Source organism: Bos indicus, chromosome 1 (assembly GCF_029378745.1).
Source record: "Bos indicus isolate NIAB-ARS_2022 breed Sahiwal x Tharparkar chromosome 1, NIAB-ARS_B.indTharparkar_mat_pri_1.0, whole genome shotgun sequence".
In the NCBI taxonomy this organism is placed as follows: Eukaryota; Metazoa; Chordata; class Mammalia; order Artiodactyla; family Bovidae; genus Bos; species Bos indicus.
Genome location: NC_091760.1, coordinates 36,893,957 through 36,919,487, shown reverse-complemented (window position 1 = coordinate 36,919,487; position 25,531 = coordinate 36,893,957). Strand labels below are relative to the sequence as shown.

Genomic DNA, 25,531 nt, shown 5'->3' with positions numbered 1-25,531 from the left:
AACTCATTAACTCAAATATTACTAATTTCATACTTGAGATTTAAGTTGTTTTAAAACTTAAGATGAAGTCTGCCAACCAAAGAACCCTCACTAAGTGACTCACTGAAAAAGTAAATGAGATTAGGCCAGGGATTCCAGTAACAATTCATGACTATACACAAGGAACTCTGGAGTTTCTGGTTTAATAATGTGGGGCACATTATAATTCACAGTAAATATCACTCAACACTTTACTGAAAGACTATAGGAAAGGTTCAAACTAGGAAAAATAAAGTTGAAAGGATTTAGTGCACTCTTCGACAACGCACAAATATTTTCCTTCCAACTCTAGCAAAGGGCCTAATGCAGTTCTCACCTTAAGACATCTAAAACCAGAGAGGTGAATTCAAAATAAGCTTAGGTAAATCAATCTATTGATGTATTGTTTTCTCGTATGCTTGATTCACTGACTTACAGATTGCAGATGTTCAATAAATACATGCATATAAACCCAGATGTACAAAGTCTCATTTTCCAGCACCACAGCTGTGCTACGTGCATTCAAACTGGCTAGATACACATTTCATCACTTTCTCCAAAGCATGGCCATTAAACTTATCTTGTCAAAATAAAATGAACCCTGCATTCATATTTTTGTTTCACTTGATACTATTTTAGTAGGTTTTGTCATAACATCTAACACCTACTGAAAAAGAAAAACTCACAAGTTAACTATCATAAACAACAGACTTTCTAGAGATTATTCTTAGTAAGATTTAGCCTTTTAGCTTAAGGACTTTGGTAAGAGCACAAAATCTTCTAAAAATAATTTAAGTCTGCAGGAAATAAATTATTATGGCAGGATTTGGATATCAAGTACAAGGATCCCTACAGGACTAACAGATGTGCTTTAGGCAAGTCCAAGAATTCCCTGAATTATGCAAAAATTATAATAATATTTGCAGAGGATGAGATAGTTATCACCTATTCCATGAACATGAATTTGAACAAACTCCAGGAAATAGCGGAGGACAGAGGAACCTGTAACAGTCCACGGGATTGCAAAGAGTTGGACACGAATTAGTGACTGAACACCAACATATGCAAACATATTTTTTATAGAGAATATAGCTCCCTTTTTTTAAAAGGTCCCCCACAACCCAAATTTAAAAAGGGGCATCTATTCTTTTTAATGGCTGAGTAATACTCCATTGTGTATATGTACCACATGAGGTGGATGAAACTGGAGCCTATTATACAGAGTGAAGTAAGCCAGAAGGAAAAACATAAATACAGTATACTAACGCATATATATGGTATTTAGAAAGATGGTAACAATAACCCGGTGTACGAGACAGCAAAAGAGACACTGATGTATAGAACAGTCTTATGGGTTCTGTGGGAGAGGGAGAGGGTGGGAAGATTTGGGAGAATGGCAATGAAACATGTAAAATATCATGTAGGAAACGAGTTGCCAGTCCAGGTTCGATGCACAATGCTGGATGCTTGGGGCTGGTGCACTGGGACGGCCCAGAGGGATGGTATGGGGAGGGAGGAGGGAGGAGGGTTCGGGATGGGGAACACATGTATACCTGTGGCGGATTCATTTTGATATTTGGCAAAACTAATACAATTATGTAGTTTAAAAATAAAATAAAATTAGAAAACAAAAAAGGGGGGGGCATCTAAAATAGATGCTGAGAAACGGTTTTCACTCATTTTTATGACTTTTTAAGCCATAAGAGCTTTTTGCTAAAATCCAATGTTTCTGATTATCTTTTTTATTTAGTTATACCATTATTCTTTCAGTCCTTTTCTGGAGTGCTACTACACTAACTGGGCTTAACTAACTAGTCTTCCTTTGGCATGAAAATGTTGCCTTTCTGATAGCCCAAGAATGTTTTCCTGTGTTTACCATTTTCAAGTTGATTTAATAAAACTAGAGAGGGTTTTTTCTATTACTTGATATTTTAGTAAGACACATGAAATATGTTTTTTGGTATTTTAGATACTAGTAAAACATCCAAATACAACAAATACGTTTTCATTTTAACAAAAAAGGATATTGATGTGTCACTGTCAGCTACAGCAAATCAGCCTCCAGTAAACAGACCAGGTATCCCCTGGTTTGACCACTGAATGACTATGAATTAAGTGCACTTTTAGATGTTCTCAAAGGCCTGGCCAAGCTTTAAGTGTCATGAACAAATTTCAATTCCTCTAGATCTTTCTCTGAACAGAAATACACACTTCCCCAAAACTGTTTCTAGGCATCTTGCTGGTGGTGGTGGTTTAGTCACTAAGTCATGTCCAACTCTTGCGACCCCATGGACTGTAGCTAGATAGGCTCCTCTGCTCATGGAATTCTCCAGGCAAGAATACTGGAGTGGGTTGCCATTTTCTTCTCCAAGCCATCTTAGGGCCCTCCAGTATATCCTACTCTGACCTTTATGTCAGTAAATTTTAATGGGAAGTTAAAATTTTATCCTAATTTGGGGCCTAAAAGTTTGTGCATCCACATATTAAATTCCAACAGATTATATAACCCCAAGACCACCACTAATGACTAGAACCAAAGACAAAATCTAGATGCAAAAAAAGTCTTTTATACAGTAGGTTAAATGTCTTTTACTCATTCATTCACCCATTCACTTGGACATTAGGTCCCACTGTGTAGCCAGCTGTGGGGATTCAAAGGAAATAAAATATAGCTCTAATTATGCTTAGTCACTCAGTTGTGTCCAATTCTGTGTGACTCCATGAACAGTAGCCCTGTTTGTCCATGGGATGTTCCAGGCAAGAATACTGGAGTTACCATTTCCTTCTCCAGGGGAATTCTCATTTAGTGTATCAGAAAGATTTCACATTTTTAAAGGGTGACTGAAGGGACATGCAGATTGCAACCTAACTTGAACATTACACATTCAAAAATTCAATACTGAACATACCTACAGGTAATTTCTGCCCATCCTGAGCATCTTCCTTTGGTATTATTTCTACAGTATTTGACAGCAATAGAACAAAGAATACGTGAATAATTTTAAATTTTATCCTTTACTAAGGATATCTATCAATTACATGTTAAAATGATACTTCAAACTTAAAGTACAAAAAAAAAAAACCTAAACAAAGCACTATTCTTACAGCAGACTAAAGGGATTTCCCTCCTTTATTAAGTTCTTATTTGGGGATGTATGAATTTGTACTCTTCCTAAGAGGCATGGCGCTAAAAAAAAAATTACAAAGATCATTCTTTTCCTCCTGTTTCCAAAATTTTGTAAGTCACCCTAGATGATCATGAGCTGAGTTAAAGTTAAAAAATTAATATGTACAAGTACCTCATCACAACATTTCCCAGCTGAATTTTTTTCCAAATGACATTTCTGCAAATTAAAATTATTAAATAAATTCAGATTCAGCAAGCAGCTGCTGGGTGATAAGGAATTTTAACTTGAAAGCAACTGTGTAATCTGGCAATCTAATCTTGTAACTCAAATCCAGTAAAACAAATTAGAAGTGAAAAAATCCTAATAATTTTATGATGTGGGAATATATTTCACTATATGTTTAATGTGGGGTATTGGTCACCTAAGATCATTCAAGAGAAAAAATTCATTTAAATTAGAAACTGGATATACCTTTTAAAAAATTTCAACAGTATAATAAATGCTCTATAAAACTGTTAGCTGAAAGCTTAAAGAAAAAATTCTGTTTTAAGAACAGCACTTATTACCCAAAATACTTCACAAAACGTTGCATATTATAAGATATTTAGCTTGGACAATAGATAACTCTGAAAAACGTTCGTTAAATATTTTAAAAAGCAAATTAAATTTTTCTCCACCAGCTAAATTTCTGTACTTTTACTATGAGAATGTCATTCAAATTTCTAAAATAACCCCTGACTTTAAACATCTCTAATATATGTACTTCTTTTTAAAGCAATACTGTCATAAGATGCATTTGTAAAATTACTTAGATTTAGACAAAAGTAACTGAAAAACTTAAAGGGAAAGCCTTGAACACTATTAATTTTTTCCCCACATGAAAAGTACAGATAGCAGCAGAATACCCACTAAGTGACAATATTAACTGGTTTCGAAGGCACATTGTTAGTTACAACATCTGAAGTGGGATTTATTTGACGAATTCTGTGAAATTTTCAGAATATTTGCTGCAACTCAAGTAGAAAAGAGGCAAGTGTTCACATACTATGTTAGCTTGTAGTCAAGAAAGACATTTCAACTAAAATTTGTCAACCCCCCAACATGAAATCACTTAGACATTGCTGATGTAGTATTTGGATGAATTTCTGTATAGAAGATTTTTTCAGACTGACAGTGTACTCAGTGCTTCAAGGGCTAGGTAAAATTAGTTCTCTTTTGGTCAACAGTGCCTAACTTCCACTAGATGAATCTTGGTCTCCAATCCCACTGTCCAGTGCCTGCCTTACATGGAGTTGTACTTCACGGGACCACATAAAGTGTTTACATTATAAAAGGCTTCTAGGTCACTTGGTTCAAATGTAATAGCCGGTTTCATTAATCTTCCAGGAGCAAGGGAACTCTCTCCTATAATTCTCAGGTTGATAAATTTGATTTTCCAAGTATTCTCCACGAAAGGGCAGCGGATGAGTCCAAAAATTTGTTCAAAAATGCCCAAACAAGTGTTTCCTCGGTGGACAGTCCCAGCAACTCCAACCATAACAAGACCATGGGGAGAAGCAGCATATTTTAGTCCATGGGAATCTAGGTTGGGACTGAGAAAAAGATACTCCTCTTTCACTAGTGACAGCAGACGAAGGCTCACAATTTCTGCTCCATGGTAGTCTATCACATTTTGTTCAGATGTGTTGTAATAAAACCTAAGCTTGACATCGTGCCAGAAGTGCTGTGGCCCCCATTCATCTTGAGGTGGTCCCAGAAGAGGATTCTGAGAATTCAGAAGTTCAAAGAACCACTGACAGAATTCTTCACCTAATCGACGAAAATCAACCTTTTCGGCGTTTTTTTCTTCTTTCTCCTGCTGATTAATAAAACCAAGGTTAATTCTCATACTTATTTTCTATCTAGGCTATTTCAGAGTCAAGTTTTCATGTACTAGTTGTAGCAGAAAGGAAATGAACCACCTATGAACTCAATGATAGTACATTCTTTCTCAAAACAGGGAGGCCATTTAAGAAACTCTCAGTTTAAACTTCTGACACTTCTAAGAAATTAAGATTCAACCAAGTCTCTTAAAATATCAGCATAAATTAAGTCAATAATAATGATTTACATAAGCATTTTCTCTTGATTGTGGCAGTGAATCACAGGTATGTTACCTGTCAAAACTTTCAAACTGCTTTAAATGAATACACCTACTGTGGTATATTTCATATGCAGCAAAGTTTATAATAAAACCAGTCTTTAAAAGACACCTCTAAATTTGATTGAAATACATTATTTTCTATGATTGGGATTAATTTCATACACAGGAAGTATGTTTTCCAAAGGAAATACTGTAAAAATACACCTGATAGACTACCATTCTAGTCACCATGTATTCCAGAGCAGAGTACTTCACCCAGATGTTTAAGATCTTATATTTACTGGGCACATGCTCCTACTAAATGTACTGGGCACTGCTTGGCACTTAAGTGCTATTTCCTTCTATCTTCACAAGTCTTATGACACGGATTTATTGTTATGCCTGTTTTATAAAGAAAACAAGGCCCCCTAATTTGAAGTCACATCTATATGATTTCAAAGTTAACACTCTTTTCAGTACATTAAGGAAGCCCTAGAAGATCCTTTCCTACTGTGAAGGCAAACATCTCTCACTTAATTTAACGTAAGTGTGTAGTTTAAAAACTTCAAGTTATCTAAAGGGTCAATAGGTATTTAAATATTCACACAGTATTTAAAATGCACAGTAGAAATACAAAGAAATACAAACAGCCAATGTCAGTTGGAGGAAGTTACTAAAATGGACTTTTTTTTATAAATAACAAAAATTTCTTTCATTTATGCAATTTAATGCCAAAGAAAGTCTTCAAAATAAGAAAGGGCTTACAACAGCATTCTTTTAAAGAAGGAGAAAAAAAAATTAGAGAACCAGAAGCTAAATTAAAATTAAATTGACCCTGCAGTCTATCTTGGAAAGGGGCATGGCAACCCACTCCAGTATTCTTGTCTGGAGGATTCTTTGGACAGAGGAGCCTGGTGGGCTAGTCATAGGATCACGACTGAAGTGACTTAGCATGCATGCATGCAGTCTATCTACTGTCTTTAAAAATCAAGTCTCCATTTGATAAAGGGCTGCAAAACATTTTTCCCTCACAAATCAACAAAATACCACATATACATTACTAAATATAAAAAAAAAAAAAAAGGTTCAAAAGGTAGGGGATATATGTATATCTATGGCTGATTCATGTTCAAGTTTGACAGAAAACAACAAAATTCTGTAAAGCAATTATCCTTCAATAAAGACAATTTTTTTTAAATACTTTGTCTTTGGTGCTTTACTGCTCTTTCTTTAGGATGCAAAAGACAGAAAGCTAAAATTATAAAAAATAAACATTAATTAACCATGTCACCCCAGATCTATGATTAGCTAAAGATTCTTACACAAAACTATGGTTTAGGATATTACTATGAAATCTGTTTTACCTGTTCAGAGAGTCTAATGTCCTCTGTCTTAACTGGCTCTGGTGTTTCCTTCAATTTTGGTTGTAACTGCTTTTTCCAGTAATCCTTTGCATGCTGAATAAGATTGTGTTTTTCAGTAGCTGGAGGTATAATAACACCCTGTGTTGCCAAGTACTTAAATATGATTTCTCGGTGGACTTTTCTTCGCCTCAAAAGTTCTTCTACACTTTGACTGTAGACTAATATTGCACGAATGGCATCTAAAAGAAAATTGTAAAGATTAGCAGAAAATCATGAGTCACTTGTAAATTTGTCCAGGGTTAGCAGAAACACTATCAAATGATATTTTATAAACTCTTCTCATGGCATTATTGCTTTTGTATGAGATGGTTATCATTTTTAAAAACCTGGTTGTCAGGTTTTGGGTTTTAAAAAAAATTTCTCTATAAATTTCCCTACCTAAAATTCCTCCTTCGTTTTACTTCTCGTAAGATATTGTGAATTTAAGCATTTTAAGGAATAGTTGTATTTTAAGAAAAAAACTGAAGAGAAAAAAAAATTCTTTCTAATAAGGTCAATAGACCTACATTCATTTACAATCTCTAAAAACAGACAAAATTACAATTCTTTTCAGTTCAATCTCCTTACTCTACAAATAATGAAAGTCAGGGATACATAAGGCATCAATCATCATACCTGTAAGAAGTGGCAGAGCCAAGACCGTCTCTTTTTTTTTAGAGAATATCTGTTAAACAGACTAAACATTATTTTTATATGTGTGAGGTATGAAAGTAGTGAAAGTCACTCAGTCGTGTCCGACTCTTTGTGACCCATGGGATTATACAGTCCATGGAATTCTCCAGGTCAGAATACTGGAGTGGGTAGCCCTTCCCTTCTCCATGGGATCTTCCTGACCCAGGGACGGAACCCAGGTCTCCGGCATTGCAGGCGGACTCTTTACCAGTTGAGCCACAAGGGAAGTCCAAGAATACTGGAGTGGGTAGCTTATCCCTTCTCCAGGGGATCTTCCCAACCCAGAAACTGAACCGGGTCTCCTGCACTGCAGGTGGATTCTTTATCAACTGAGTTATCAGGGGAGCCCGTATGAAGTATACAGAATGGCAATAAAATGAACTCCTATATACACACGACACAGCTTAAGACATAGGAATAATTAGTATCTTTGAGGTCCTCACTTTACCTTTCCCTACATAATGCTATTCCCTCTCTCTCTTTACCTTACACGTAGATACTCTCCTAACTGCTATTTATCATTTCCTCGATTTTCGTTCTTTTTGGCTGCCCCTCGGGGCTTGTGGGATCTTTGTCCTTCGACCAGGAATTCCAGGAATTGAATCCAGACCTCCAGCTGTGGAAGCACAGAGTCCTAACCACTGGACCACCAGGGAATTCCCTCAATTTTCTTTATAGTAGTACAACGCAACCATGTATCCCTACAGAATATAGTTTGGTATTTCTTTGAATGGTCTATAAACCTAATCCATCACTATATTACTGTAATTTTAATTTTATTGTTTCTGAGATTAAGCTATGTGGATAAACACAGCTGTAGTCAACTGATTTCCAGTACTCTACCCAAGGTAATTACAGACTATGCCACAAGGCATTTACTTTTGTTTTATAGACTTATTATGTGTATCCAAATACAAACACTATTGCTTTGAACATTCCCACACTATTGGTGAATTTGACTAGAACTGTAATAGATTAAAATGCTGAATGTAATTGATGGTGGATCTAAAAGCAAACAAGAAATGAAACTACCCAGTACACTAATGTCTCCCAGCCCAGAAGGGCAAGGAGAATGATCATCACCTGGAACCTGTTACAAAGGTAGAATTTCTGGGCCTGCTCCAAAACTACTGAATCAGAACCTGCATTTTAACAAAATCCCTGAGAGATTCATGGGCACATTTAAGTTTGAAACACTCGGGTAAGCAATCTTCCATTTTAGGAGATAATATCAAACTTGTTTTCCAAAGTAGTAGTTCCAATTTACACTCCCCAGTAGTTGTCAAAGACTTACTTCACAAGATAAACAATACTTGAAGTTTATATGTTTAGTTTTTGGAAATTTGGTACATATAAAAGAGACCATATATTTTCGGATTTTATTTCATTTCTTTCTAAAGATGTTGACTATCTTTTCTTATGCTCTCCCCGCCCCTTCCACCACCCCAGAAATGATTCTTCACATCAACCTAACATTTTTGTATGAGGTAGTTTCATTTCTTGTTTGCTTTTAGATCCACCATCAATTATATTTTAATCTATTCATCAATAGTGTTAGAAGGTGATTACCATGTAAAATACATAAATGCCAAAGAACTACATTAATTCTAAAATTATTTTCAGTCTAACGTCTTAGAAATTCATTTGGTGTTCATGGTTCACTTTCAAATGAATGATCTTAAACGGCGAAAACGTAAAAGGTCTTAAAAGAGAAAGGCAATTTTAAGAGGCAGACTCTGATACTTAAGTCATAAGCAATATAGGAGTCAGAAATTTTCCCATTTTAAAGTAAATTTCAGCAAATTTAAAATAAAACTGGTCAGGTAATATACAAAATGATAAAGGCTTAACGTTCAAGCTACTCATTACATTACAACCAAACAATATTTGTAATCCATGAAATCTACTCTATCGAAATGTTTATTTGGTTCTGAATGTAGTCCTAGTACACAGAATCATCTCTGAAAAAATTTGGATCCAAAAAGAGACTTAGATTCAAACCGTCTACTGCTCTTTTATCACAGCAGTTGTTTTAAGCTCATAAAGCAGCAGACTGATAGTGTTTTTGATATCCTCCCCAAGCTCAAGAAAATAAGCAGCAGCTGATACTCCTCCCCTGATCGAAACTGAAAAAGGAGAACACCCGACTTCCCGAAATTTCTTTTAAAAAATCACTATTCACGTACCTTGAATTTTCGAAACGAAACAAGCAGCATTTGCCCATAACATTTAAAGGATTAAAACCTGGAAAGCAGCGCCATTTTCAGCCCACCATTTCCCCCAGTGCTTGGCGAGGCGGGGATGAGCCATGGATGGCTACGAGGCAACACAGCAGCTATACTGGCCACGATTCCCGGGGGTTCCGTCCAAGTGCAGTCGCGGACCGGCCGTGAGCGAGACCTACCACGGCCTCCACTCACACACTCCGGCAAGCTGTGGGCCGAGCGAGGCCAGAGGAGAGATGGCCACCCTTTGGGGGTTGGGGGGTGGGGTCTACCCTTACCTTGGCGGTCCTCAGGCTGCACCAGACGGTTGGTGATGGTGTCGCAGAGGGCCATGATCTCATCGTTGTCCAATAGGCTGAGCAGGTTACGACAGCCCTCCATCTCCGTGTAGCTGAGCCCCGTCATCTCGACCCCCAGAATGGGGGGAGAGGACGCCGCCAACAATGTCGCTTCCTTAGGCCCAGCGGGCCGGCGCCTTGGCAACAGATACCGGAAGTGCCTTTCCGGCCGTTCACCGCTAAAGAGCCTCGGGTATTCCAGACCCGTGGGCGGAAGTCGTAGTAAATGAGGGCACTCAGGAAACTCGGTGCTCCGATCGGTGGTTCCGGGCTGCTGGGAACTGAGAGAAGTATCTCGCATCTCACTTTAGGGAAGCTCCGCGTTTACACCGGAACGCCGGCCTTCCACAAGATAAAACGAAACCCTCAATTCCTCAGGAGTCACGCCTCCAAAAGAGCGCCTGGGAGGCCTGCGCAGTACAGGTGCGTGGAAAGCTGGCGTCGGCCCCCGCGCAAGGCGAGCTCCCGAGATGCAGCGGGGCCGACCAATGGAGGCGTCTCCTCCCCGCCCGCGGGGCTGGCCCCTCGGCAGCGCTCAAAAGTTGTCTGTGGCTACTTCAGAATTGGGTGGTACACCTGAAGTTTTATATTCTTAAGTTACATAGTTGTGTGTTGAAACAATCTGGCGTTGTTTAACGTTGTACTCGGAAAAGTTTAGGAAGAAAATCACCTACCCTATGCCACGCCTGTCCGCCTTTCAGCTTCACTCGCCAACAAGCTGGGGTCTGCTATTGCTTCTCTTCTGATCCTCGCCGGCTTGGCTTTAGTCGAGGCATTATCGGGAATGGTTTAATGTTGGGGACTCTGAAAACCAGATTGCCAGAATTTTATTCCGTCATTTATTAACTGTGACCTTGAGCAAGCTCTTTGGTCTCCCAGTTTTCTTTCTTGAAATAGATACAGTAGAGATACCTACCTGATGGGGTTGTTGGAACGGGGGAGGAGGGTGAAGAACCGTAGCGCCTAGAAAGAGCCCAGTATGTATTAGTTCATCATTTACTAATTTACAAATGTTAGTGTCAACATTTACGAGAGGCTTAAATGCACTGTCACTGGCTTCTGTCTCCTTCCGTTGTTTTAGCCACCGTTTAGATTTATTAACATTAATTAGATTATTGCCAGTTAGTAGCTAAAATGTGCACACTTGCATATCCAGATGACTTGCCAGTGGATGTCATTTAGGGTACATTTTAGTTATCAGATACCAATTCTTCGTTTTTCATTAAGCGTTGATCGCCTACCATGAGAAATGACACATACTCTTCTCCGAGAAGCCTTTGGGAGTGTTGCAAATAAAGAGATAAGTGCTCATGATACTGGTGCGGAGCCACATGAAAGACATGCCCAAAGTGTGTGTGTGTTTAACATATTTACTGAGCATTACTCGCTCACTTTAACTTGCCAGGCACTGTTCTTTATGCTGGGAACAATTATAGGTCTTTTCAGTTCAGTTCAGTCGCTCAGTCGTGTCTGAATCTTTGCGACCCCATGAACCGCAGCACGCCAGGCCTCCCTGTCCATCACTGACTCCCGCAGTCCACCCAAACCCATGTCCATCAAGTGAATGATGCCATCCAGCCATTTCATTCTCTGTCGTCCCCTTCTCCTCCTGCTCTCAATCTTTCCCAGCATCAGGGTCTTTTCCAATGAGTTAGCTCTTCACGTGAGGTGGCCAAAGTATTGGAGTTTGAGCCTCAACATCAGTCCTTCCAATGAACACCCAGGACTGATCTCCTTTAGGATGGACTGGTTGGATCTCCTTGCAGTCCAAGGGACTCTCAAGAGTCTTCTCCAACACCACAGTTCAAAAGCATCAATTCTTCGGCGCTCAGCTTTCTTGATAGTCCAACTCTCACACCCATACATGACTACTGGAAAAACCATAGCCTTGACTAGATGGACCTTTGTTGGCAAAGTAATGTCTCTTTTTAATATGCTGTCTAGGTTGGTCATAACTTTCCTTCCAAGGAGTAAGTGTCTTTTAATTTCATGGCTGCAATCACCATCTGCAGTGATTTTGGAGCCCCAAAAATAGTCAGCCACTGTTTCCCCATCTATTTGCCATAAAGTGATGGGACCGGATGCCATGATCTTCGTTTTCTGAATGTTGAGCTTTAAGCCAACTTTTTCACTCTCTTTCACTTTCATCAAGAGGCTTTTGAGTTCCTCTTCACTTTCTGCCATAAGGGTGGTGTCATCTGCATATCTGAGGTTAATATTTCTGTCAGCAATCTTGATTCCAGCTTGTGCTTCTTCCAGCCCAGCGTTTCTCATGATGTGCTCCGCATATAAGGGAAATAAGCAGGGTGACAATATACAGCCTTGATGAACTCCTTTTCCTATTTGGAACCAGTCATGTCCAGTTCTAACTGTTGCTTCCTGACCTGCATACAGGTTTCTCAAGAGGCAGGTCAGGTGGTCTTGTATTCCCATCTTTCAGAATTTTCCACAGTTTATTGTGATCCACACAATCAAAGCCTTTAGTATAGTCAGTAAAGTAGCAATAGATGTTTTTCTGGAACTCTCTTGCTTTTTCTATGATCCAGCGGATGTTGGAAATTTGATCTCTGGTTCCTCTGCGTTTTCTAAACCAGCTTGAACATCTGCAAGTTCTAGGTTCACGTATTGCTGAAGCCTGGCTTGGAGAATTTTGAGCATTACTTTACTAGCATGTGAGATGAGTGCAATTGTGCGGTAGTTTGAACATTCTTTGGCATTGCCTTTCTTTGGGATTGGAATGAAAACTGACCTTTTCCAGTCCTGTTGGAGCTTGCATTTTAGTAAGAGACAGAAATGTAATAATGCCAGGAAATTCTATGGCGAGAAGTCAGAGGGATGGAGGAGAGGATGTTGATAGTATATACAGGCTGTGAAGAAAGGCTTCTTTAAGTGACACTGAAGGAAAATCTGAAAAAAGTAAGAGAGACTGAACCACAGAAGAGTGTTCTAGGAAAAAGCAGCAATACAGGTTCTGAGGAAAGAACAGAATGCTTGGCATATAGGAAGGAGGCCAGGAGGCTGGAGCAGCTTGTGCAAAGAGAAGGCGGTAAGAAGTGAGGTTAGAGCTGTAGTCAAGATTGATCTAGAGCAGGGTTTCTCAACAGAGGCATTGTTAACATTTTGGGCAGGATAATTCTTTTTTGTGGGTCTGTCCTGTGCATTATAGGATGCCCAACTGCATCCCTGACCTCTACCCAATGGATGCCAGTAGCACCTTCTCCACTAGTTGGGCTGCCAAAATATCTCCTTCCTCAAATATTTCCTTGGGGTGGGGGGCGGGGTGGTGTGCAAAATTCCCTCAGTTTAGAACCACTGATACAGAACCACCTCTCCAAAAGTGCTTTCTAAAATGAAACTATTTTGCATCTGTGCTAATATAGTAACTGTCAGCCAGCCACACATAGTCATTGAGCTTTTGTAAGGCAGCTAGTATAGCTGTCAGTGAATTTTAAATTTTATTTGAATTTTAAGTTACTTGTAGCTAGTGGCTACTGTATCAAATAGTGCAGTCTAGAGTCTTAACAGCCCGTTGTAAAGACTTTGGGTTTAATCTTTTACCTCAGTCTGTATTTCCTATTCTCAGTCTCTTCAGACTAGTCACAATGGTTTTCTTTTTTTTTAATGTCTTAAACTTACCATGCAGGTACTTGCCTCAGAGCCTTTGCTCTTACCTGGCACATTCTTCATCCCCTCAGATGTCCGAGTGGCTGTCTTTCCCTTACTTCATTATTTCCCCTGCTCAGCAGTTATCAAAAGTGCTATCATCATCTCTTATCATCCTGTTTAAAATCACCACCTACAATGCCATGCTTACTTATTCTTCTCTACCTACTTTTCTCTATAACATTTATATTGTACTTTTGCACCTACCCACCCCCCGCCCCCACCAAGTAGAATGTGAGTTCTGGGATTCAGGGATTTTTTTTTTTTTTATTGTCTATAAACAGGCTGGCACATAGTATGCAATAAATATTTGTTGAATAAATGAATGAACTGTAAAGCCATTGGAGGATTATAATCAGACTGGATCGTTTTGGCTGCTGTTGTCTAGAACAGACTGCCAGAAAGGCAGGGAACTCAACTAGAAGATTAATAGTCCAGGTGAGAGTGGAAAACATGAAGTCAGAGATGACTGGAAAGTTTTGATTTGAGCAACTGGAACTGCTGTCTACTGAGAGGAGGAAGACTGGGAGATATAGGTTTCAATAGAGAAATCCAGAATTATCAAGAGAGATCTGCTTTCTGGAGAGTGTAATGATGCTCAAGAAGATTAAGCAAAGAATGAGTGAAGCAGAAAAAGAAGTACAGGTAGAGGGAGTAGCAGTGAAAACTGCATGGAACAACATGGCTGTTTTTGGCTAGAACAAGGACAGTACAGGAGCCATAACATGAAAAGAAAGTAAAGTCAGTAAAATTGTAACAGGAAGGGCTCAGCAATAGGCCCTTCAGGCACTTAATTCTTAAACTTTGAAGATTGGCTCTCCCCTTTTAACAGACATGGAAGTCTCAGCTCTGTGGGATGGGCTTAGTTGCCTTAAAGCTATCATGCTAGAATTTGAATACATTTGATCTCACATCTTTGAGCTTTTCTCATTTAACTACATTCTGGTAGTTTCACTGAATACTTCATGGGAAAAAAAAAGTTTTCTAGATTAGCAGATTTGGGGTATAAGATCTGGTAAAAATATTCATTCAACAGTAGTTGTTTAAAACCTATTAAAGGTGACTTCCTTAAATGCCCTGGAAATTGGGTTTCTAAGAAGGCTCTATACATTTAATAGTTTACCTGCTAGGGAAATATGAAGAACCTTGTTGATTTAGATCTGTGGTTTTCAAACATTAGTGTGTATCAAACCCACCTAGATGACTTAAGGACAGATTGGTCCCTCAGCTGATCAAAAATTTAGCATTTCTATTTTCTTGGGGACAGGGCACAATGTAATTTACGGAATCCTGTGAAAGTGCCAACTCCTAACCACTGCACTGCCAGAGAAGTCCCCCAAATTTAGCGTTTCTAATAAGTTCTCAGGTGATAATGCTGCTGTTCTGGGGACCACACTTTTAAGAATCACTGCTAGTAGAGAATGAAACATCAAGCAGCCATGTCTACCAGACTTCATCCTTGTCTCTGAAATCACTGATCCTCAGGCAAGTCTAACCCTCTTCCACTTGGATATTATCAGATCCACTTGTGCCCCATATTTGTAGGGAAAACTGCATGGCAGAATGGAAACTACATGACGTGGTTTTAGGAGGAAACATCAGATTTTTCATTCTCACCTCTGCATTTATTAGCTATGTGACTAGCCAGGTTACTTAACCTTCCTGAGCCTTCGTGTCTAAAAAGCACTGCTGCTAACCGTATTTGGGTTAACAATTAGAGGTAACATACATAAAGTAAGCTGGTACACAGTAATTTTTTCTCCATTTGCATTACCCATAAATAAGGCATAGATCTCTCTCCCATTTTCAGTTTTTATTTGAAGTAATACTGGATTGCCTCCATTTCCGGTATGGGTAGATATACAGCCCAAATTTCTGGCTTCATTATCGGTTGATTCTTGAAATCAGTATGAATTTTATGCTATGAAAGCAATCTAACTCATTTGCCTTGGAAATGTATTTAACATTCGATTGCTTCCCAGCATTCCTCAAATTCAGAAAAGAAAAAATAGGAAGTTGAGATAACCCCAGTAACTTTATATCTAAATACCTCAATGCATTTATTTAATCATCTAAGATCATATGACCATGAATCATAGATGGTGAATCCTAGATCTCAGCTCTGGAACGCTTTAATAACTTTCTCATAGTGTTTTTCAAAGCATAACATTTGTAATATTTGCAAATCACCATAATTAACAGAATATCTATTCTTTCATTTGCAGTGCTATCATCGCATCAAAGAGCTTCTCTTTCTACTTCAGCTCTCACTTAAGTTGAAAATTATAGCAAAAAGTATAGGAGGTTTACCTTTGTTAGTGAGCCAAAAGAGTAGAAGCCCTCATGACCAAGGACCTCCTTTTAGGTACAGATTACTGGCTTAAACATGTTCCCAATGAGGTGCTTCTGTAGGAACCAATTATCATAATGTACATCTTATTTCAAAATGACTTCACAGTCTTTAAGTTCCACCAGAGGCTCTTCATCTCTGAAGAATTACCAATGTAGATCAGTCCATCCACTGTCCTGGAGAGTTCTGACATTTGTCTTTCATGTACTAAGTTTGCAGAGGCTACTATTTCATACTGAAACTACTTACCTGAAATAACTTTAGTAAACAGTGTTCTATCAACTTGTAATTCCTGCATATGGACATTAGTTTAAACAATGTCTAAAAATATCTATTTTGTGTAAACTTTTAGAGTTTTGTTTTCCATGTATTTTAAAATCACTCAATAATCTGAATATAGTAATATTAACTGAAATACCTCATTCTCTTATGAAGCATAAATTTATTTAACATTTACCTTAAGCCTAATTCCTTTTGAAGTAATGTGCTACATAAAACTGAACACTTCATTACCAACAAGGACAATGTTTTATTGAACAAATCTATGTACAGTACAAAAAATTTCTTGAAATGAGACACTATTGTTGATTTATTGCAGTTCAATGGCTCAGTTTTAATTTGTACTCTTATAAAATGCAAAGTAAAATAATTTAATGTTCAACAAGGAAGCACAAATTTCCTTTCTTGCTGAATCTGTAATACCTTTCACATATTAACAATTCCAAAATGCATATGCAGCATTTAGTCATTCTGAAAAGGTGTTTTACAGTACCAAATAAATTAAAAAATAAACACTACCATTCTTTTTAGGTTTTTCCACCCATACTACAGTTTGAACCAAATATGAAAGGAGTACGGCTGTACTTTCAAGTGTGATTTGAAGAGAATCACAAGTTTGATGTTATAAGTTATCTTTTCATTATATAATTGGTGGTTTAAAAGAAAAAAAATATGGCTAAAGCCCAAAGTACCAGTGTCCTTGTCCACGAAGGGTCTCCTTTTCTATCTTCTCCATAATATCTGAGCAGCAAAATTTCAGATTTGCTATTCTTTTGACCTTACTGAAACATGGCAGAAAGCTAGTATTTAATATTTCAATGGAAATTTTTATTTGACAATGAAGGATTGAAACCTGGTCCATGTAAGATAAACACACCCTTAAAATAGAAGGAGTAGAGAAGAAAAAGAGAAGATTTTGAGGAAAAAGAAGAAAGCTTCCTTGTCTTCTGAATCCCACATTAAAAGTGTTAGAAGTTTATGCACCTCGTAAAAGCAAAATGATGTAAGTTTTATAAGGCATACATAAGAAAATGCACATATTCTTTCAATAGCAATTATTTGATAAGAGGTTAGAAATAGAACATTGTGGTCCAATAGAATTTTATAAAACAATCCCTTGATGTATAAACCAATTTGATCTCAGTCTTTCAGAAAGTTTTCCCTTAGTAAAACAAAAGTAGAAATAAAACCTCAAATTAAAGACAAAAAAATAACAAGTGGAATATGTTTAAAATATTTTGGTATGAACTACAGAATGAGTGAAAACAATTTGCAGACATGGATTTATGTCAATAGTTACAACTTATAAAAAATAAAAAGTTAAAAATGTGATAAAATGTTAAGCTGTGATTTTAAACTTCTGGAAAAGATACAAAGCAGAAATATTTCAAAATAACTTCATTGCCCATATGAACTAGTCTCCAAACAGGCTTTTTTATTACATGACTGAACTGAAATAGAACTCAAGTATTATATTTTAGTATCAGGAAGCATGGAAAATGGTTTTTTTCTTTAGTTGACCTTAAAAGACATAAAAATCTGATCAAGTTGTTTATCTTATGTTATTTAAATGTAAAATCCATAGCCTAATATAGGCTACATAACAAAACAAAAACCTGATTTGACTGAAATGGACTGATGACTATCAATTGCATAGTAGTAAATGCCTATGATAAATAATAAAATTGGGACATTATTTTAGATATCTGGTTTACCATGACCTGGAAATCCTAATTTAATATGCTGCCCACGAAGAAAAGTCTCACTTCCTTAGTGGCTTCATTTAAGAAGCTTTAATATCCAAAAATTTATAATGTAGGGTCTCATGAGATTATATACTTTGAACAAGAATATACCAGTTGGAATAACTGGAATATTTGGTTGACATATTTGTACGTTAATAGCTCTGTTTTTAAGGAATCTACCTTTGCAGCTTTTGTTCATTTTACCCCTGCTATAGATTAATACCCTATTAGGTAAAAGGAAGTCTTTAAGCTTCTTCTTTTAAAGACTATATAAGTGGAACACATCGGAGAGGGTATTTTTAAAAACTTTTTAAACAATTTATTGGCTATTAAGTTAAAATCTTCCTTAGGAAAATTACTGGTCATCAAAGAAAATAAATGCATCAATATATCTTACTGTGTTCTTGCTGTGCAAGTTTTTGTGTAAATATTTCCTTTTATATATAAAAATCACTATTCAGGCCAAATTTATCAGAAATAAATAAGAAAGCATGAGTAATATGGCTTATTTTAGAATAAACTCTAATTGAATAAAACCAATGAATTCTTGACCTGATTCTTGGCTGCGTATTTTTTTTTTACAGCCAGTTATTTTCATAGGACTGTACTTAGATAACTCACATTAATGTCTAAAGGACCTTACTATGAATCATCAAGCAATGTCCTAACACTACTCTATATACAAATAGAAATATCCCAGTGTGCTTATACCATTATTCACATTGAAAAATTTGCAATTCAGTGTTTTCTTTCAACTAAGACATCTAAGACAGCCTTTAATGGTCTTATATTCCTCCCATCTCTCCCCAGAGTTACCGCTAGTATTGAGGCTGCTGCTTACAGCTCATTGGTATTATAAAAATGGAAAGTGGAAGGTTCTGTCAAGAGCTCATTAGCAAAGCACTATTGTTTTGCCTCCTGTTAATTTTCAATGCTGGCATGTCATTCATTGAACTCTGACCTAATCAATCCTCTGGAAACAAGTTACAATCTTTTATGGCTAGGATGGTGGTAAGTTTTATTCTGTCAGTTTCTAAATAATAATAAACCAAATAGAAATGGTTCTTTAAAGCATGTTTGATCCAAAAGAAGGACAAAATCTGATTACGCATGACAAGAATCCTATTTGTAGAATACTTTAAATTGTTTATTGTAAACCACTCCTTCTTTTATATATATATATATAATGGGTTAGTTCTTCCCTTTCTGTAAGGCCATAGCTGGTTATTCTTTTTGACTGGTTGCCTGAACATGTTTCTCACATAAGCGAAACTGAACATGCTGCTATTGATCATCATCAACTTCTTTAAAAAAAAAAATGTGGTTTCTCTGGATAACTGGTACTTTGGGAGTTTTGTAATAACCCTTTTGGAGTCTAAACCAGCACATCTCCTCTGTGGGTTCATTCTAGAAAATGTGCTTTGTCTTTATCTTTAGTAATCCAAGATCGCTCTAAAATTAAGGCCATCAGGGAAATAGCAAAATGATGATGCATTTTCTTGTAGTGCATTTTGCACACTACTGCTTGATCGACAGATCTTTCTGAAACATTTTTATCAGGCACCTGTAAAACAGAACACGTCTGTTAATTCATATTTTATAGATGTTCATCTAGTATTCTAAGTTAGATTTCCTGTTTGTTTATACCCTTACTCATTCAAAGAATATTAATATTAGTAGAAAAGTATGTTCTTCTTTAGCTCAGTTTTTCAATTATTTTGTTTTAAAAAAATTTTTGTTTTTGTAATAGAGGCTCAGCTTCACTTGTTTTATATTCTGGCATGCAGATGAAAAACATTTTCATCATAATTAGTTTGTCTTCAGATTTCTTATTACATAAAAACATAGAATGAAGAAAAGCCTCAGGTAGTTAAAATGTATGATCCAAAAAGTATGAAAAAACTGTGTTTAAGTTCTGGCTTCCACAAGTTCATAGGCCTATGCCTGTGCAAATTACTTGTGAATGTCAGTTGCTTGATATATAAAACAGGAACAGAACCTTATGGTGGTTATATGGATTACACGAAATAACGTATGGAGTAGTGCTTTATTATCTGTGTTATACAAATGTTAATTTTTTTAACCTTATGACGATTTATGGCATTTTCTACTTCTACAGATATACCTACTGAGAAGACAGCAGACTTACTTTCATCATCTGAATCAAATCCAAAGAGGGTCTGACATTTCTTTTGTGCAAGGTGAGCCTCAAGTGCTTCTGCATTACAGTAGGTGGTCAGGCATTTGCCACATCTTAATCTTTTCACTGATTTTTTACAAACGTTATCTTGATCAGAACAGGCATCTACCCTATCAGTCAGAAATTTTCTGCGTTTTGGCATACTAAGGTACCGTTCATCAAGGTAACTGGGAGGCAATGGTCTGACATATGGCTTTGTTAAAATTAAGCCATATGAAGTGTGTTCGCTCGTCGGATTTGGTTTGGAAGGTGCCTGAGATACTGGCAGGGTATTGTGTTCTTGTGGTACAACACTGGGTAAAATGGAACCGTTTTCTGTCCTGATTCTATTTGTATCAATTTTCAAAGCAGGATCTGATGAAACTAAAGGTGTCTGCTCTATTCCACTGTGTCCATTGACTAAATCATTAATACTACAATTATTTTCAGAATTTGGTTCTATGTCAGGCATCTTTTGGTCTGTCAAGCTTGTATCAGAAACAGTGTCATCAGAATGTTCATTTCCATTCTGAATTAAACTGTCTGTTTTCTTTTCCATACTTTCTATACATGTCTTTGGTTCTGTAATATCTTTCCTTGATTTGCTAGTAGAAACTGGCAGACTAGTAGTCTGTCTCTCATTACCAGATGAGTCTTTTTCCTGATGATTAGATTTTGAGTCTGTAAGAACATCCCAAAGAATTGCTTCACTTGGTTGTGCAGATGATTCTGGTGTTTTACTTAAATAATGCTGAGCTTCATGTTCATATAGCAGAGGAAGATCTTCAAAAAGCTCATGGCATTCTGGAAAACTACACTGAGCTTGAAATATCCTGTGACTTTTTGTGTGCTGAGCAAGTTGGAATGGCAGCTTAAATGATTCATTGCAATTAAAATGCAAACAAAAATACACATTTGGATAGCTGTGTCTATTAAGGTGATCTATAAAATGTTGAGAATCTTCAAATTGCCTTTGACAAAATTTGCATTTTCCTTTGCTCCACTTCATTACTGTTTGCCGCACATTTAAATCAGTTGGATGTACAGTCCTTGCATGCTTATTCAGAAATCCAATTCTTTTAAATATCCTGACACAGCCAAGAGCAGGGCACTTAAAATTTCCTTCTTGATCTGTTGCATATATGTCTTTTGGATGGCACACAGCTCCATTGATTTTATGAAGTACTGAACTTTCTTGATTCAGGTCATAGTCATCTTCTTCATAATCACCTTCCTCATCTTCTTCCTCCTCATAGTCATCCACACAGATAGGTAATGGCTCTGAGACATTATTTAAAGAAGTATCAGGGCTGCCATTTTCAGTAATGTTTTCAATAACATCTTCTGATACATTTACAGGAATTTCAGTGAATTCACCCACATGTGCAGGGATGACGTCTTTGTTTCTGTCACTGGAACCAGTAATAGTCTCTACTTCCAAATCTTTATTATCAGAATTCCCATTTTCAAATGAAATGAAAGTATCAGAACAATTCATTTCTTCTAAAGCAGGATTTTCTTGATCCTCTTGCTGAGCTGCAGCAATTTGCTGTCTCTGTATTTTCTTAACGTGATTCTTTAAATGCTTCTGCATAAGTCCTCTGTTTCTAAATTTCCTGCCACATATCACACATGAAAAACTGCCCTTTTTCTGATGAGCCTGGGCATGCCTTACAATGTGACCACCTAGAAATTCCTTGTTACATAACATACACCGATGCCTTGGGACATTGTGATCTACTCTGGAAGCATTAAGAGCTGTAAGGTTTTTCTTTGCGTTAATAGGGCCTTTTGGTTGCACTCCAGATATATCATCAGGATCAAGCTCTCCAGGGCTCTGATCTGTAAGAGAGTCAAGCCCTTCCTCTAAACTGTGCTGATCCAATGCCTTTTTTACATTACCTGCAGAATTTTCCAGTGCACTTTCATTTAGAAATCTAACTGCTGACTTATCACTCAGTAATGCTACACAGTTTTTCTTAATCATTATGAAGTTCCAGAATTCAGGATCAAAAAACAATCCCTTTTTCAAAATTGGAAGTAATTCAAAACGAACACGATTTTGAACACTACTTGTGCCTTCATTGTATTCTTCATCTGGACGTTTGTAAAGCTCTTCAACAGTATGATAAGCTTCCAAGGAGCGTTCAAGAAAAAATATCGAGAGTGCACAAATCCTGAGAATCTCCAAATCATTTGGTAAAAAATGTGCAATTGTTTTATAAATTAGACATTTAGTTTTGGGATCATCATGAAGATCTAGTTGTAGAGCACAACCACATATTTCAACACAAATTTGTAAGCCTTCTTCTTCAACCTGTAAAAGAAAAATTACCACTGAATACCTTCTAAAAAATCAACACTTACTAGTTTATCTTTTTAAAATACAACTCTGAAACAAAAGCTGAATAAACAAACATAGCATTCTAAACATGCAATTTTCTTCAATGGGTAGCCTTGTTTACTCTTTTTTAATATATAAATAAATTTTTATTTATTTTACTTGAGAATAATCTGGAAAAGATAGCATTTTAGCTTCAATTTATTTAATTTTCAAGTTTATGAGCCTTACTAACCATAATACAAAATATTATAACCTTATGGTGATTAAAATATAAATGCGTCATAAACTTATGGTGATTAAAGTTTATTACAAATCTAGATTTTTTTAAAAAAGGATGGGTTATGGAAACTCATTCATAAAGCTGCACTAAATAATATTATTTTACTTATTAAGTAATATTATTTATCAAAATAAGCAGAGAAATGTAATCCATATAAAGAAGGCAATTACAAACTTTCCAAATCAGTAAGGTATCAGAATAATGAACATACTGAAAGTTATCTGAAAAGTACTCAAGCTTTGAAACTTTTACTGATGACTCAAATATAACTGCATCAAGCTTTTAGTTGGGAATTTGTTGATTATCCACCTGAATTCAAGTTATAAATAATGCCTCTAGTGATTTGGAATGATCTGCTCATTTGAATAGAAAGAGATAAAATAGTCTGTTTTTAACAGTTGTGTGTGTGTATCATATCGGCTGCATATGGTAAATTACAGATGACGGGGGGAACACAACTTGGCCATCCTCATGTCCTCTGAGTTCCTTACATGCTGTGTAACCCTTACTTACAGTTCTACAAGCAGACCTTAACTTTGCATATCACTTTACCTAGATGGTAAATTCCTACCTATCTCCTACTCAATCTTTGAGAATCCTAAATAGCAGGGACAGTATCTCATGTGGTTACTATCTTCTGTGGTTAGCACAGGAGTTGGCATATAAAGACCTTTGAATAAGTGTTTGCAGAATGAATGAGATCAGATATATTATACCAATTTTAGTCTTCTGTAAATCTACCATTTACAACTTGGAATCCTTTTCTGAATTTAAATTTCTTATTTCTTATTGTTACTTATAATTTCTAATGGTCAGTTACAAAACCTGCATAAAATTTTCCAGATACAGTAAATGCAAATCCACTACTTCAAGACAATTCATTCTTTTTCTCCAAAGTTCTATCTACATCCTCTACCTTTCTTCATGAATTATAATGTACTTAGTTGCTGAGGTTTAAAAAAATTTCAGGATCATCACAAAAGTGAACATGCTAAGGCTACTTTCTAACCTGAAAGCCTTTAACAATTCCACTACATTTAGGAATTGTTTCAAGTTTTAGTGTAATATTCAGTCCCTTCTGAATCTCTAGCAACCTGAACCCCACAGTAACTAAACTCTTTGATTAGTTTCCCCATCCACACTCTCCTGTTAATGCCACTGGACAGTTATGAGAACCAAATAATAAAATGAGGAAAAGAGGCTCTGTAAACTATGAAGTCCTCTACAAATATTAGTATTATCCTATTCTACCATTTAACACCCAGCTGAAAGCAGCCTCCTTTGTGAAGCTTTTTCAGATACGCTATCTGTAACATCTCCTTCTGAACTCATATAGCATTCATTACCTGTGCCTCCTTTCACAGCACTGAGGCATATGAATGATCTATTCCATCAGATAAAAATGTTTTTAGTAGAGTGTATAAGAAATTAAGCACATTTTAAATACTTACTTCATCTTTGAATTTTTCTTATCATGTATTCTTAGGTTGACCATGCATGTGACATTGAGAAAGTTCTAAGATAATTGACTGAACTTCACCTATATTTTAAACTTTCTGTAAGAGTCTCTCAGTTTTCGGTGAAAAGTGAAAGTTTTAGTCACTCAGTCATGTCTGAGTCTTTGCAACCCCATGGACTGTAGCCCTCCAGGCTCCTTTGTCCATTGGATTTTCTAGGCAAGAATACTGGAGTGGGTTGCCATTCCCTTCTCCAGGGAACTTCCTGATCCAGGGATTGAATCCAGGTCTTCTGCACTGCAGGCAGATTCTTTACCATCTGAGATGAGAATCATTTGTTTAAAAAATATAGACAGAAATCTTTATTTTTAGAAAAGTTTTATAGGTGATTCTGATGCACTTCAAATATTAAGTGCAAAATTTGCACTCTATAGCATAGATTTTTTTTTTTCCCCATTTTTTGGTGGCATGAGAGGTTAACTTTGATGATGCATTTAAATGACAAATGACTATTTAATAATGAAGCTATTAGTGTAGTTAGCTAAAAAGAACCTAAAAAGTCCTCTGATGCAATGCTTTATATCATCGGAATATGATACAAAACTTTGTTATCAGGGGAATATGATCATTACATGGTCATACATCTAATGAGTAATGCAGTAATAAATATGATAAATGCATAAATGTATAAAAAATTAAAATATATTATTTAATGGATGCTTCCTTATGTATTTAAAAGTAACCCACATAAAGATTCAGTTAAATGGAGCTATCGAAAATGTAAGGTAGCTTTATCTTTCCTATCTTTGTATTCAAAGTTCTGTTAATATTTGAGGAGAAAAAGTACAAAGATCTAAGGATCTACTCTCATGTGTATATAAGAATCTTATGTAGAACTGTACACACTTGCCAGTAGCCCATGAAAAACTTGCTTCACAAACAGGTCATGGGTTTTTACTCTTATTTTAAATAAACATTTTAAAAATTTGTCCTTAGGTTTCAAAAATGCCTCAGAATTAATTGTTCCTTTTCATTCTAAACATCAAACTTAAAACTATGAACTGTATTTCTCTATGACAGTGAATTAGGTATTACCTATAGTTACACAAAGATCATCTGCAAATTAGTTAAGATTATATAAACAGGATTTAGAATAATGTTAAAAGTGACAGGCTTATTTAATTTTAAGAAAAGAGAGAACAGCTTCTTACAGAAGCAAGTTGTTCCCACATAAAACTTCACGTAACACTAAATTGGCTTTTTATCTCTTTTTTTTTCCAGTTATTTTCATTTACGTATAAGCTTTG

At 36.4% G+C, this 25,531-nt stretch overlaps 2 protein-coding genes and 1 long non-coding RNA gene across 7 annotated transcripts in view; 1 reads left to right on the top strand and 2 right to left on the bottom strand.

Moving 5' to 3' along the window:
* Positions 1 to 3,014: 3,014 nt before the first annotated feature.
* C1H3orf38 (chromosome 1 C3orf38 homolog) lies at positions 3,015 to 10,228 on the bottom strand. Of its 2 annotated transcripts, none has more exons than XM_019965509.2 (3): positions 9,868 to 10,228; positions 6,633 to 6,871; positions 3,015 to 5,004 (listed from the first exon to the last, which is right to left on the bottom strand). In XM_019965509.2, exons 1-3 carry the CDS (start codon positions 10,226 to 10,228, stop codon positions 4,429 to 4,431), a joined length of 1,176 nt encoding a protein of 391 aa, XP_019821068.1. In that variant the 3' UTR covers positions 3,015 to 4,428. The 2 variants fall into 2 exon arrangements, with proteins under 2 accessions (XP_019821068.1, XP_019821094.1); XM_019965535.2 differs by having other exon boundaries at positions 3,015 to 5,001.
* LOC109562547 (uncharacterized) overlaps positions 10,211 to 25,531 on the top strand; it is a 43,139-nt gene continuing 27,818 nt past the window's right edge. The window contains exons 1-2 of the long non-coding RNA XR_002181182.2: positions 10,211 to 10,350; positions 20,084 to 25,531. The exon at positions 20,084 to 25,531 is cut by the window's right edge and continues 27,818 nt beyond it. This is a non-coding gene — a long non-coding RNA (uncharacterized lncRNA). The remainder of the gene's footprint in view (positions 10,351 to 20,083) is intronic.
* Positions 16,450 to 25,531, bottom strand: part of ZNF654 (zinc finger protein 654) — an 87,539-nt gene continuing 78,457 nt past the window's right edge. For 3 of the 4 annotated variants that reach the window (XM_019965347.2, XM_070786662.1, XM_070786664.1), the window contains one exon: positions 19,387 to 22,460. In XM_019965347.2, the coding sequence (XP_019820906.2) occupies positions 19,983 to 22,460 (2,478 nt within the window). In that variant the 3' untranslated portion in view covers positions 19,387 to 19,982. Of the gene's footprint in view, positions 22,461 to 25,531 lie in introns of all 4 variants that reach the window. The other variant, XM_019965415.2, reaches the window with a different exon arrangement.

Bases quoted from the DNA above. Each gene is read 5' to 3' on its own strand.
- C1H3orf38 (XM_019965509.2), bottom strand. From the start codon at position 10,228: ATGCGAGATACTTCTCTCAGTTCCCAGCAGCCCGGAACCACCGATCGG. The intron at 6,872-9,867 runs GTAAGGGTAGAC...ATTTTCTTTTAG, and splicing joins GCAGCCTGAGGACCGCCAAG to ATGCCATTCGTGCAATATTA. The intron at 5,005-6,632 runs GTAAAACAGATT...TTTATTAATCAG, and splicing joins ACATTAGACTCTCTGAACAG to CAGGAGAAAGAAGAAAAAAA.